The sequence below is a fragment of the Prionailurus viverrinus genome, chromosome X (genome assembly GCF_022837055.1).
Source record: "Prionailurus viverrinus isolate Anna chromosome X, UM_Priviv_1.0, whole genome shotgun sequence".
Lineage (NCBI taxonomy): Eukaryota > Metazoa > Chordata > Mammalia > Carnivora > Felidae > Prionailurus > Prionailurus viverrinus.
In genome coordinates, this window is record NC_062579.1 from 95217694 (window position 1) to 95232007 (window position 14314).

General features: G+C 41.3%; 1 protein-coding gene across 3 annotated transcripts in view; it reads right to left on the minus strand.

Annotated features, from left to right (window-relative positions):
* The window catches only part of TENM1 (teneurin transmembrane protein 1), a 550900-nt gene that overhangs the window by 125504 nt on the left and 411082 nt on the right, over positions 1 to 14314 (minus strand). For all 3 annotated transcript variants that reach the window (XM_047844103.1, XM_047844102.1, XM_047844101.1), the window contains exons 17-18: positions 12488 to 12749; positions 9730 to 9997 (exon numbers count right to left, since the gene is read on the minus strand). In XM_047844103.1, the coding sequence (XP_047700059.1) occupies positions 9730 to 9997; positions 12488 to 12749 (530 nt within the window). The remainder of the gene's footprint in view (positions 1 to 9729; positions 9998 to 12487; positions 12750 to 14314) is intronic.

Below are 14314 nucleotides of genomic sequence, written 5' to 3' on the forward strand. Positions count from 1 at the left end.
TAAAAGTGAGGTATTTGGATGAATACAGGAGGAAAAGTAAAAAGCATCCAGCAGTGAGGCCGTCACACAACACTTTTGCCAAGAGGTCCTGTCCACTGAAATCTAATATTTGGAGATTTTTTTTTTTCCTGGCTGCTTTGTTCGAGCCTAGCTGTATACAAGTGAACCTGGAACCCGGATGACCTCGGTGCCTCCAAGGCAGGATGACGTAGAGGCTCACACCCACATCTGCGAGTGCCTTCGTGCGCCCGGGCACCGCTGCTCTCCTCTCCCTGGGCAGGCACGTCATCCCATTATACAGGCTAAGGGGTCTGCTTTAGTCTCTGTCCTTGTTCATTCGTTTGTTCAGTCATTCAACAAATATGCAATATTTAAAGGGTACCTCTCGTTGTCAGGAACTCAGGGTATGAGGATGAAGAAGGCTGAATAAGACAGCACTTCCTCCTGCCCCTGGTCCCTCCCATGTGGAGCTCACATTCTAGTGGGAGGAAAAAATATAAAACAAGAATAACACACACAGACACACACAGACACACACAGACACACACACACACACACACACACACACAGGGTGGTAAATGTTATGATGGGAAAATGAAGCATATCAATAGTGAGCATAACAAGACAGTTTAAAGTAGAATGAAGAAGCAAGGAAAAGCCTCTTTATGCAGAAGGGGTTTCTCTTATGAAATACAGGGAAGAACATTCTAGAGAGAGAGCAGTATGTGTGCAAGGCCTTGAGGCTTGGTATCTTTGGGGAGATTTAAAAAAGGCCAGGGTGGCTGGAGGGTTGGTTTCTCTCTAGCGCATCAAAAACAAATGAACAACCACCCCCTTCCCCCTCCCAGTGCAAAATAAAACAAAAGATTACTATCCTTTAGCAGTACTTAGGCATTTTTCTTTGGAGAGGTTTTAGGAAATAGATTCACCTTGAAAATGGACTGGTTATCTTTTAAAACAACATGATTGATTAAAAGGGATACAATATTGTACTAGAAAGCAGGGGGCTGTTACTTAATGACTCAGCAAAGCTTCACTGAGCTGCTCGCTCTATGTGCCAGGCAGGTGATCTGCTAAGCACTGCAGACACAGTGGATATTATGCAGGGCAGGATAATCTGTCATGTGAGAGAGGCCAAACCCTGAAGGGCTCCGTACCTTTGGGAACTTTCATCCGTGGCCTCCTTAATAACCATCACAAAAATAATATCAACTTACATTTGCAGAGCACGCAACAGTTAAATACATTTTTGTGTATATTACCTAATTTGAAGACTCACAAAAACCTCTGAGGAAGATATATTTACTCCCATTTGAGAGATGAGATGATAGAGTCAGAGAGGTAGAGTGACTAGTCCGAGGTCATCTGGCTAGTAAATGGCAGAACCAGAGCTAAACCCAGGGACTCATAAGCAAGTGCTCTTTCCTGCTATGCTGGATCACAGCTATTAAGGGAGAGACCCACAATTCAGAAGTGCTAAATAAATAACGTTTTATTTGCTCTGAATGAAAGAGATAAGGTTTTCAGGGAGGCCAAGGGGCAGCCTTGAAGGAGAAGTACCACGTATTCTGGTTGGCCAAAAACAGCACCCAGTTATGTTGTGGTCTTGATGTAATAATCAACAGCATTCCCTTTTACTCTCAGAAGAATCTTGGTTTCAATGATAAATTATACGGTCACACAATCTTGGAGAGATATCTCCGTAAATGCTCTGATATGGGTTGGTAGAGGGGGGTAGGAGGCAAGAATAATCATAAAGCCTGACTTGGAAAACAGGACAGATGGTTTGGAAAATCATTTAATTTTTCTGTCTCTTGACTATGTTCGCTTACCAATAGCTTTCAAATTCTTATGCCCGAAAGTCATTAAACTGTGACCCAGCATACACACGGGGAGATACACACATAGACATACACATACGTATAATCGAAAACAAGTCTTCCAAAATAATACTCTACTGAGAGCTTTACATTCTGATATTTTCTATTCTGCTCACTTTTGTTCTATTATAGTCCATTAAAAAATACTGGTTGACTCACCAAATGGATTTCACAATCTTACTAATGGGTGTGGCCAGCAGTTTGAAATGGGCACAGAGCACTTGGTTACCAGGGTATCTGGTCATTAAAAAACCCCAGTAGGCTCCGGGCACTCTTACTTTTGGAGGTCCTATCTCACATCTTATCAGCCATATTAAAATGGATACAACCGACAACGCATTCCCAGCATTAAAATATTTCATATGAAAGTGTGAAAACTGAGAAGCAGTTGACAAGCTGACACAATGTTTCATTTTGTAGACATTTATTTAAACATTTATTAATGCTGATTTTCTGGCTTTCTTTTCATATTTTGGTGCCATATACTTATTTTTCAGGTTGCAAACATTTTTTGCAGGCCCTTGAAAAACTCATATCCTTGGTGCTACGCCTCTAAAGCTAAATGGATAAAACAGCCCTGCTCTCAGTTAACGATTATGAATTCATGAGTGGAGAGAGATGATGAAAGATTATTATCTCTGCTAGCTTCTTTGACAGAAAGCCACTGGGGCGTTGAATTGGGTACTCGGCAAGGTGGGTTGGTCAATTTAGTGAAGAGAGGCAGCAGTGAAAGGCATGCAGAACTCCGGACCGGGAGATCTGAGTTTGAGTCCCCACTCTGTGGAGGACTCTAGGCAAGTCACTTGCTCTTTTCCAACCTCAGTTTCCCCCTCTGTAAAACGAAGATCATATTTGTCGCGCCATGCCGACCAGGCAGGAATGTTATAAGGATTAAAATGAGATAACGTATGTGAAAGTACTTCGCAAATTGTAAAGCACTACCCATTTATTATTAAAATATTCAGTGGATGCTATTTTTGTGGCTGTAGGTTTACACTGAAAGGAAATTTATGAACACTAAAGCATCGTTCTCAGGGATGTTTTGTGTGCACAAAGCAACCGTAGCTTAGCACCTATTACTATTAATGTTCCCTTGTTTCTCTCGAACACAATTTAGATGGACTCCTGTGCACCATGAACCTTTAGGAAGTCTAGTTCTCCCTGAAACGCCACTTTTTCTTGGCAAACTACTGTACTAAATAATTATGCAATTGTTGTTGCCAATAGCCTTGAAAAAAAAATGGAATTGTTTATAGCAGTGCTACTAAAAGGCGATGGCTGATTTTCTGAACTTGCAGGACTCCAAACTGCTACAATTTAATTTAATTAAAATGAAGACCACGCAGAATGCATTATTACATATTGATAATGTATGCGGACCCAGGCAGACATAGGGAATTATTTTGACAAAATTCATATAATGGATGCAGATCAGGGCCCCTGAACAAGCCAGTTTGTCAAATTAAATAAGCCATCTCTAGAATTTTAACAGCACTGTGAACTTAACAACAATGATTTTTTTTCATTGTTTTGCGAGCAGCAGAGTTGGGAAAGAAACTAAATAATATACGATGATTTCCAGACATCATACCTTATTTAGAGCTAGAGAATCAAGTACTAGGGCCAAATTATTTCAAATGCACAGATGGAGTTTTTTAGCAGGGGAGTCTTGTCTGTGGATCAGACAACAAAATCTTTAAGCCGGATGAACTAGTGATTCTGGTTTTTGTACTGCAACCCTGGGGGTGATTTTACTCTTCTTAGACTTGATCGATATTGTACTGGGATTAATCAATCTTATCAGTTGCCATTGATACTTTGCCAAGGAAGTAGTTCACACAATCTCTGCTGGTAATTTATTCACTCTGGTATTATCCCCACTGCTTGCAAAATGGGTTTCATTGCAAAAAATGGTGGGATGCTCTAGGGTCTCAAGCACTCCTGTTCTCACTGTGGCTGTCCCTCAACCCTCTGTTCTTCTTTTGAGACACTCTGGCCCTGAGAGTGACACCGATTCCCTGCAGCTGAGCTATGTGGGAAACAAGAGTCCCACATTTCAAACTAGGCGGGCATTTCAATGTAGATACTGAGCATCACTTCAAATTCGGCCTGTTTAAAGCTGATCTCCTCTTTCTCCATCACCCAGAAATGGGGGGAGGGAGGGAACAGAAGTTCATATTGAGCTGGCATGAAGAGAAAGAAGGGTGGGAGAATCTTCTAGCCACAGTTTTAACCAAAATCCTTGCTAGAACTGGGACTGTATGAATATCGGTCAAGGTTTGTTTCCTATTACTGGTGTAACCAATTAGCACAAGCTTAAAGGCTTCAAACAAGACAAATTTCTTATCTCACAGTTAAGAAGGTAAGATGTCTGAAATGGTTCTCACTGAGCTAAAATCAGGGTGTCTGAAGTCTTCATTCATTCTGGAGGCTCTAAGGCAGAATCCATCACCTTGCTTCTTCTAGCTTCTAGAGGCCGCCAATATTCCTTGTTTCTTGACTCCCTTCCCCCATCTTCAAAGCCAGCAATATTTCATCCTGCTGTGCCTTTCTTCTATGGTTATACCTTCCCCTAACTCTGACCTCCCCTTCTGACTCCATCTTCCACTTTTGAATTTTTTTTTTTTTATTTTTGAGACACAGAGCAAGAGAGCAAGAGAGTGAGAGCAAGAGAGAGAGAACATCAGTGGGGGAGGGGCAGAGAAAGAGAGAGTGAGAGGATTTGAAGTAGGCTCTGTGCTGATAGCAGTGAGCCCGATGTGGGGCTTGAACTCACAAACCGCGAGATCATGACCTGAGCCAACGTCGGACGCTCAACTGACTGAGCCACCCAGGCGCCCCACCATCTTCCACTTTTAAGGACACTTGTGATGCCACTGGGCTCACCTGGATAATCCAGGATAATCATCTCATCTCAAGGTCAGCTGATAAGCAACCTTAATTCCATTTGTAACCTGAATTCTCTTTTGCCATGTAACAGAATATATTCACAGACTCCAGGGCTGAACATCTTTGTGGGTGGTGGTCATTATTCTGCCTACCAAAAGACTGGACTAGGATCTCTGAATCCAAAGCAAATCTGAGAAGTGTCATATTAACCATATTAGCCATTGTTAGTATCCGGTGCAAAATTTAGTCCATTTCTTCTCACGTTAGTTAAGCGATTATAAAATTTGGGCAGGAGTACAACTAAACGTTTTCTTCGTTGTTTGTTTGGATTCAATCATCTCTATTAAGGTATGAGCTCAGTGGTCACATACTTGATCACTCTGTCTCCATTCATATATGACCTGAACTGTTTATTGTCTGTTGTGTTCTTAAGGTGCTCACAATCTATCTGCAGAGAATCAAATTTCTCAAACTTCATTCTACCACCTGCTCTAATGTTTTTACCACTGTCAAGAAATTCTCTTAGTCTCCATGGACATGGAAATGGATACTAGGTAGGAAATAAAATCCCTTTAACCATTATCAGGGGCATTTCCTACAAGGTAAATAATCCATAGTCCATCTTACGCCCTACACTTGAAATTATTTTGACCATTTCTCTTGAGATCTTTGCCAGTTTTCTTTCTAAAAAATATGCTCTTTAAGTGCACATAAAATACCACGAGGAACACTTTTTTCCTCTCTCTTTGGATATTTCTGAGTCGATCAATTTTCTCTCGCTTTTATTACTTTTATTAGCCTTAAAAATGAACCAACAACATCTATTTGAGCATTTTAATTAAGGCCATTTTATAGTCACAATGCTTCAGGAAGCTTTGACCAGGAACAGGATTGCAGAAATAGAAAGTAAACCAACACCTGTCGGCAAACGGTAGGAATGGGATCTTCATCACTGCTGTGTATACTAGAAGGTCTCTGCTTTTCTTTGTGTTTTAGTTGTTTATTCAATAATCCACGGGCATATCAGAAGCTAAGTCATTAAGACTGCTTAACTCCAACAAGGGAGAAAATTTTAGAATCTTTAGCACTGGAGGTATTTAAAAGAAAGAGAAGTAACACATTTTATGCATAAAGTAAGGTTGATCAAATGGTGCAGATACCGTAGAACACAGTTTGGTGGTTTCTCAACAAGTCAAACACGGAATTACCATATGATTCAACAGTCTTACCCCTAGGTATATTTCCCAAAGAAATGAAAACAGATATTCAAACAAATACTTATATCTGAATGTGCATAGCAGCACAAGATGTGGTGTAGCCATGCAATGGAATATTACTCAGTCGTAGCAAAGAATGAAGTACTCACAGGCTTGGACGTGAATGAGCTTTGGAAACATTATGCCAAGAGAAAGAAGCCAGATGTGAAAGACTACATATCGTATGATTGCATTTGTTTGAAATGTTCAAAAGAGGTAGATACACAGACAGAAAGGAGATTGGTAGTTGCCAGGGCCTAGAGGGGAGAGTGACTGCTAGTTTGTGTGGGGTGCTATTTTGTGGGGCTGATGATGAAAATGTTCTGGAATTAGATATTGGTAATCGTTGTGCAACACTGCGAAAATACTGAAAGTCACTCAAATGTACACTTCACATGGGTGAAGTTTGTGGTACGCGAATTACATCTTAATAAAACCGTTATTTAAAAGAGTAAGTTTAGGGGCGCCTGGGTGGCGCAGTCGGTTAAGTGTCCAGCTCTTGATTTTGGCTCAGGTCATGATCTCACAGTTCCTGACTTCGAGCCCCGTATTGCTGACAGTGCAGAGACTGCTTGGGATTCTTTCTCTCTGCTCCTCCCCCACTCATGCGTGCATGTGCTCTCACTCTCTCAAAGTAAATAAATAAACTTTAAAAAAAAAAGAGAGAGAAAATTAAAAAGTAAGCTTGAACTGCATTTATGTGAACCCTGGCAAGAAACGACTGCTATATATTGTCCTGGTCAGCTCTTCATGAGTGAGTGTACTGGGTAAATTGCTAGGTATCACAAGAAGAAAGTAAAAACAAACAAAAAAGTCAATGACCTAGCAGGGGTTCTGTGGAAGGTAATAAGGAATGGGAAAACAAAGCCCTATGGAGAAAAGTTAGAGGAATTTTGGGTTATTCTAGAGAAGCAAAGGCTTTAGGATAGTATCCTCGAGAGAACATGAGGTTCAAGTATGCACTGGTCAAGGTCCCAGCAGGAATCACACATCACACTCAAGTGTTTGCGCAGAGAGTCAGATGAAGGCACTATTTACAGCTGCACAACGAGGAGCTGGGTTAAGGGAATCCATCAGGGATGCTGATCCACTCAGGGACTGACAACACTGAGAAGGCTTCTGGGTTTGCAGGGGCAAAGGGAGGGAATGGCGATACGGAAGACCAGAGGGCTTGGGGATGTGGAGGAGGGGCAACTGGATAGGAGCTGCCATCTTCCAGTTGCTGCCAGAATTGCAATGAGGCAGGGAGAAGGGTGAATACCCTGACCTCCTTCTTCCATTCTGCGGTCTCCAGATGGTACCACCTATTGACCAAATGGGAAGCCAGAGAGCAAAGGAGCCCAGGCAATGCGGTCCATAGAAGCCAGCTTCTCATAGCACAGAGAAGGGCAGGGAAGAGATGGTGTGCGTGTGTGTGGCAAGGAGGGAAACTGGAGAGTAACTGAGTGCTTGCCTGCTATATACCCAGTTCCCTACTTAGAGAAGCCGAGACAACAAGTACCTGCGTCGGCCCCATGCTTTATACCTTGCGATCCCAATACCCTGGCCACAGCAGAACTGAAAAGCCAATACCAGAGCAGAATATTTGTTGAGTGCTTACCATGTGTGAAGCATTTTACATTACTTATCTCATTTAATCCTCATATTATTATAACCTGTGAGTAGCAGTCACCTTATGATACTCATTTGATAGATGGAGAAACTCTGGCACCTGGAGATTAACTAATGGACCCAATGTTTCATAGCTAGTAAGTAGAGAACTGATGACTTGAACCCAGGGAAGGAGTCTGGCTCCAGACTTGTTCTCTTAATCACTACACTCACTGAAATAAGAATTAAGCAGGACTCCATAGCTGGCCAGCAATCGTGATGGTAGTTAGCTTAACGGTAGAGGTCTGCTTAGGGTGTTTGTTGTATGGTGACTGGCCGACACAATCTGATATTGTTTGTAAGAGGAGTCTGAATGCAAGATACAGAGCAAGTCAGTAGACTGTGGAGTTTGAAGAGCTGAAAGAAAGGGAGGGTAGTTAATATGGCAGGAGAAGTGATGAGCTCAGGCATCAGTATAGCTGAGTCACCAAGGAGGGAGGCAATGGCCTCTTGCTACAGAGAGGGACAACTGGAGCTGTTTGACAAAACAGATGCTGGCTTTCTAGAACTACGATGTATCTTCAGCAAGGCTGCAGTTTGCTAGTGCTTTTTCTTGTTCTCTCTTACTTTCCCACGTCTTTACAGGAACTGCCCGCTGAGGAAATCTGAACCACTCTATGTTTCTTGCATTCTAATACGGTCCAACAGAGGGGAGTTAATTATTTAAGTATATGAGGGTCTCTTGGGCAAGGATTCCCCTCACCCCTGCTATTAGTTTTCCTCTGGAAAGAAAGGGAGGAAATTGATACACTATAGTCTAAAAGATGTATGGGAGTGGTTCTATGATAGACCCTTCCAAGGGAGGATATGAAAAGATCTCCTCTGGAGAACTTTACAAATAGTCTTCTCATCTGTCCAAGGGTGGTTTCCATGAGCTATTGCCTGAAGACACAAGAATCAATGGCTCCCAACTGTGACTCCACAGACCTGTGTCAGGTTCCTTTAGGAAGTTTTCACTGTCTTCCTCAGAGTGAAAAATAAAGACATTGCTGTCTGTCTATCTCTCTCTCTCATCCCGAGCATCAGTATTAGACTGCTGTCATTTTTAAAGATAGAATATTCCCTTTCTTGATGTTAAGATATCCCTCTCCTTTATGAAATTATGGTAGTGGTAGGTAGATTGTAGTGGCTTCTTTTCTTTCTTTTTAAAAATATTCTTACTTGGCAAAATAAGAAGTTGGCAAATCTGTTTCAGTCTGATTTTTTCAAATGTTGTTCGTCTGACGGGTGCCTGGGTGGCTCAGTTGGTTAAGCGTCTGACTTCGGCTCAGGTCATGATCTCACAGTTCGTGAGTTTGAGCCCTGTGTCAGGCTCTGTGCTGACAGTTCAGAGCCTAGAGCCTGCTTCACGTTCTGTGTCTCCCTCTCTCTCTCTGCCCCTCCACTGCTCATGCTCTCTCTCTCTCTCTCTCTCTCTCTCTCTCTCATAAATAAATAAGCATTAAAAGAAAATGTCATTTGTCCGAGAATTAAGTAGCTGAAAACCATAGGCTCAGAGGACCTCTTAAAGTCCCTACAAAATTCTAGGTTTTAAAGCCCTGAAATAGAAAATCAAAAGGACTAGGAAGGTAAGATGATTTTTTTTTAAATGTAACCTACTGAAGTAACAAGTTAATGGAGTCTAACTATCTTAGACATAAGAGACAATAAGTGGAGATGCCTAGAAGTTAAAATTTTGTAGTTTCTAAGTGGAAATGACAGTCTAAATGTCAAATCCAAAAACATGGCCTAAAGAACGCCACACCAAAGGTCACAGTTAGAATGCAACATTCAGCTCTGGAGACAGTTACAAGTCAGATAGTGTGTGATTCCACGGGTACATAAGCCATCAGGAAAGGAGAACTGAACTAGTTTTGAAGCAAAAATGTGTCAAAAGGGAACTCTAAATAGGCCCAAAGAGGGTTTGAGTGAAAAAAATGCTTTAGATCCTTTAAATAAAAGACAGTCGTCATTTGTCCATACATAATTATTCCACATGTAAATTAACATGCAACTAGTATTTTCGGTGTTGTGCAACACAATGCTGCTATTCATACGGAATTAATTCAACATACCCAAAGCCTCTGCCAGGCCCCAAACCTTCTGTCCGTAGATGTCGGTCTTGTTCCAGGCAAACGTGTAGATGAGATTAACTGCGGCAGGAAACCACTTCTGTGTGAGTCGCCCTTCCACGGCTACCGTGAGATGGACTTTTATCATTCCCACGGGAATGGTTGAATGTGTCAGAAGGATCCGAAGCAGGGTTTTATAGCCGGGGGTGCGGCTGCTCAGGTAACTCAGCCTCACAAAGCTGGAAGGAATGGGGATCTCCTCTTGCACCACCTGAGAGAAAAAAAGGCAGATTGGCTCCTGTCAGTGGTCACAGGTAGACAAGGATGATTTCTTCTCTTGGAAACACACCAAAGGAGAGAGTTTAAAGGGATCTGTGGATGTCAAGGCAAGAATCTGTGAGGCCATGTGACCACGGGTTTCGAATTTTGCAGAGTCTGCATGGGGACAAGACATCCAAGCAACCCTGACGACTACTCTCCTTTTTTTCCCTGCCAGGAACGACTGTGATAAGAACAATTTTGGTTTTTCCACAGTGTTCCAAAAATTGCTTAGAAGGAGTTGGAAAAGATCACACTGCTGAATGTCAAGCATTTCAGTGCTGTGGGCTCCATTAAGGGGTCTTTTTCTTCTATATACACACACACACAAAATCTTGTTTGGTGTGTTAAGTCATATATCACAAAACCACTGCTGTAATCCTTATTCAGGCCGGGCTCTCTAGGAGGAAGGACTCCAGAAACAGGCTCAGCAAAGTGATATTTTATGACAGAGATTATGGTTTCCCCAGAATTAATCTTTACTGATGCCATCAAACTTGTCTTCTTTGGACCTTTGGAATGACCTTGAGGGCCAAATTTTTAATCAAATTTCGCTTACATATTTCTCTGTGCTTGGATATACCAAGACCTGGGAACAAGTTTTTCCAAGTTGGCACCTGTGACTGAGAAGCAAATAACTCCCATTACTCCTGTGCAAATTTTATACTAAACATTGGTCCCAGAATGAAAATAGCACTTGGCTTCTTTCACTAATTGCTATTACTTATTTGTTTATCAGCACAGATGGAGTTAAACAACCAAAAGTGGTCACTAAAACTCAATCTGGTGTTCTACGACTTTCAACTTTCAAAACCCAGCTGAAGAAAGAGCCTATTCGATACACTTAAGGTGACAAGAATTGTGTGGATATTTCTGTGCCCTCGTTCATGTTTAGCTCAGAACCTCGTCCCTTTTTCCTGTTCTAAACCAGTGCACATAGTAGACCTGGTTGTTAAACACATGGTATCTCACATTGTCCAGGATTTCTGCTCATTCTTCTGAGAACACAAATCCCTTTTGTCTACCCTTGGCCTGATTTTTCTTCCTCTACATTAGCATTTGATACTAGAGCGGTCTAATGGCTCTGACTTCTCAGATGGTGGCAGAAGTACAATAGTGAAGGCTAGGGTGACACTTACCACCTTAGCATTTCATTTCCCTATGGAAATGTGCAATCGTAGATCAATCTAAAAACTTTGGTGCTGAAAGAGACCCACGCTTCCTAATGACAAGTATACAGAAATTGGTGTACCAGTCCAATGCACTCATTGAATAGAGTCTTGTTGGGGCGCCTGGGTGGTTCAGTCGGTCAAGTGCCTGAATTCACCTCAGGTCATGATCTCGTGGTTCGTGAGTTCGAGCCCCACATCGTGCTCTCTGCTGTCAGCACAGAGCCTGCTTTGGATCCTCTGTCTCCCTCTCTTTCTGCCCCTCCCCTGCTTGTACTCTCTGTCTCTCTGAAAATAAATAAACTTAAAAAAATTAGAAAAAAAAAGTATATGGTGTTGTTTTTGCTTCCTTTCCAAGGGAAAAAAATGGAAAAGACAGGAGGGGCAACTCACTGGACACCTTTTCCTGTACAGCAGTATTTTCTAGGAGCTTTTCACAAGTGGTATCCTCTGGGCACTGCTAATAGCTGCTGGGAATATTGTGATGGAAGAAAAACCAAGTCAACCTTGGAACGTCCATTTACTTCCTCTTGAGTATACTTCTTGAATTCTGGATCTGTATGACTTATGGGTCCATTTTGGGGGCTTCTGGATTTAACTATCATTATAATGTTTCTACAATGTGATGGGAAAACTATACTAGAGATGTTTGAATGGCTTACTATCGAAATGAAAACATGGAATACTCAATAAAGAAAAATTATCAGGTACTATAAAATATAAAGGTACAAGAATATGTCTCCCTCTGGGCTATAAAGCCTGAACACTCAAAAGCAAAGCTTTAAACAAAACCCACAAGCTTGAAAACTACCTTTACCAAACACAGCCAAACAAGAGGAGCTGTCATGACTATTAAGAACAATGGCAATGGATACAAACTGGACAATGGAAGAAAACTAGATTTCTTAAGGAGCTTTAATTTCAGAACCACAAACGGTCCTACCTCATTGATTATACCGTTGTCACTATTGAGCTATCCAGCTAGCTTTGTTCTTTAGAGCACAGTGTTCATTAGGTCAAGGTTTGGGGTTTAATTCTCACGACAGCTAGTTCACCTTGCTTTGTTCTACAGCCATAGATAGCACCCTGTAGCGCTGGCCAATCACCCTGCAAATGTGTGCCAGAGAGATTCCATTTGAAAGCTTCTCTTGACAAATGGAGGGCAGTTCGTTACAGGGCTAGCCAGAGTACCAGGAAAAGGAATCTAGCCATTATATGTTGCTGACCACCCCACGATACTATGATTTTATACATTCGAAGGCCGATGTACCCACCTGCAGCTCAGGAACAATAGTTCCCCTCTCTGGACAGGACCCTCCAAATGATGTGAGTGGTGACGGAAGCACAATAGGGTTTGGGCTAATAAAGTTGGAGATGTCGCAGGATGGTGGGTCTGATACAACTCTCTGCATGATAACTTTCTCTACCACAATAAACTGATTCCAAGGCAGCCAGAGTGTCCTCTTCTCAGACAGGAAAGGTGAGCGGTCAAAGATTAAGATGACAGAAATACCTCCAACGGCTACGAGGTCAAAGCTGAGAACGAAAAATATATGACAGTTTCAATCAAATGAACAACCAAAATAAAATTCAAGTTAAAATAATAAGTAATTTTAGTGCACTTTCCTTCCTTTGGGACTCAACTACATCCATTCGTATTTCTATTTTATAAATTCCCTCTACCTAAATGTATGGATGGCTTCTTTTCACTATCTAGGAGATTTCTGAGAAAAAACTCCGTATCACCAGTTGATATTCGCCCCAAATTTGTAAACCAATTTTAATACTACCTGAGACAAAATCACTGCATGGATTTCTGCAAAGCCGTGTCTTACATCACTGCTCCCCCTCTGTGCTAGAGATAACAGAAAGATGACCATTTAACATCCAGCAGCATCTTTAATATAATGCATTATTCATCCTCAAGAAAAAAAATCCTATAACGTAACTCAGGAAAAGTAAAGAGCCAAAAGGTTAACGACCTTGTTCAGAGTCACAAACATAGTGTCAGAAATCTGGTGGTGTCTTTTGAGATGGCATTTACGAAACTTGTTCAGTAAAATTTGCTTGAACAATACCATGCCTGAACCCTCCACATCTGGCTACCCACTTCGGCTCCTGATTCTACTCGAACTCTACATTTAGGATTTCTGGTGCTGTCTAGAATGCCTCTTGGTTTCCCTTTTGCAAGACAGCCTGTAATGGACCCTATCCATCTCCGCTGACAACACCTTCCATATCTCTGACAAAGCAAGACTACCTCTCCTGTAAGCCAATTCTGTCCATCACTTGATGTGGTATCTGACATTACTCTTGCATTGGAGCATAACAGACTCAGATTCCAGTTCATTCTGCACTAGATGATCCTACCTTACTTCTCTTGTAAGTATAATGATATCTTTGAGATAATGTACTCGGAAGCATTTGAAAAGCATAAAATACTCTGTAAAAGTAAGCTAATGATAAATTATTACCATTATATCATAAAAATGGATAAAGGGCAATGAGTTGCTCCTTAATATTCAAAGCAACTTAAAACCACAGTAGAGAGATGTAAGCGATTCCCTGCATTAAAAAAGATCTTTCTGTAAAACATTTTTTCAATGATAGAATGCTCTGATAGGGACTCAGACTTAATTATGGATAGCTTACTACTCCCTTCATATGACATTTATTATATTTATTATAGCATTGCCAATCATGTCTTGTTGCAGAAATCTTCCAGATAAAGATAAATGGACAGTAACAAAGGGTGGCTAATACTGTATTTTGTATTGTTACTATTTCAGTCAAGTAGCTGTAATACTGAGACAGTTTCCAAAAAGAGGATTTGAAGAACTACAATAGCTATAGAAAATAATCTAGGTTTGAACTAAAAAAGGAAAACCCAAATGGCTTATGATTTAAGACAGAGAGGCTGAATTCATGATAATACAGAAGCAGTTTAAGGCAAGTACAGTGGGGAAAATCCCACACTACTGGTCAAGAGACCTTTCCTCTAGTTCACATTCTATGTTGATTTACCTCCATGTCCTTGGGCAACTTTGCTTTACCCAAACCTTGGCTCTTGCATCTTTAAAACTAAAGTGCTTATTTATTTG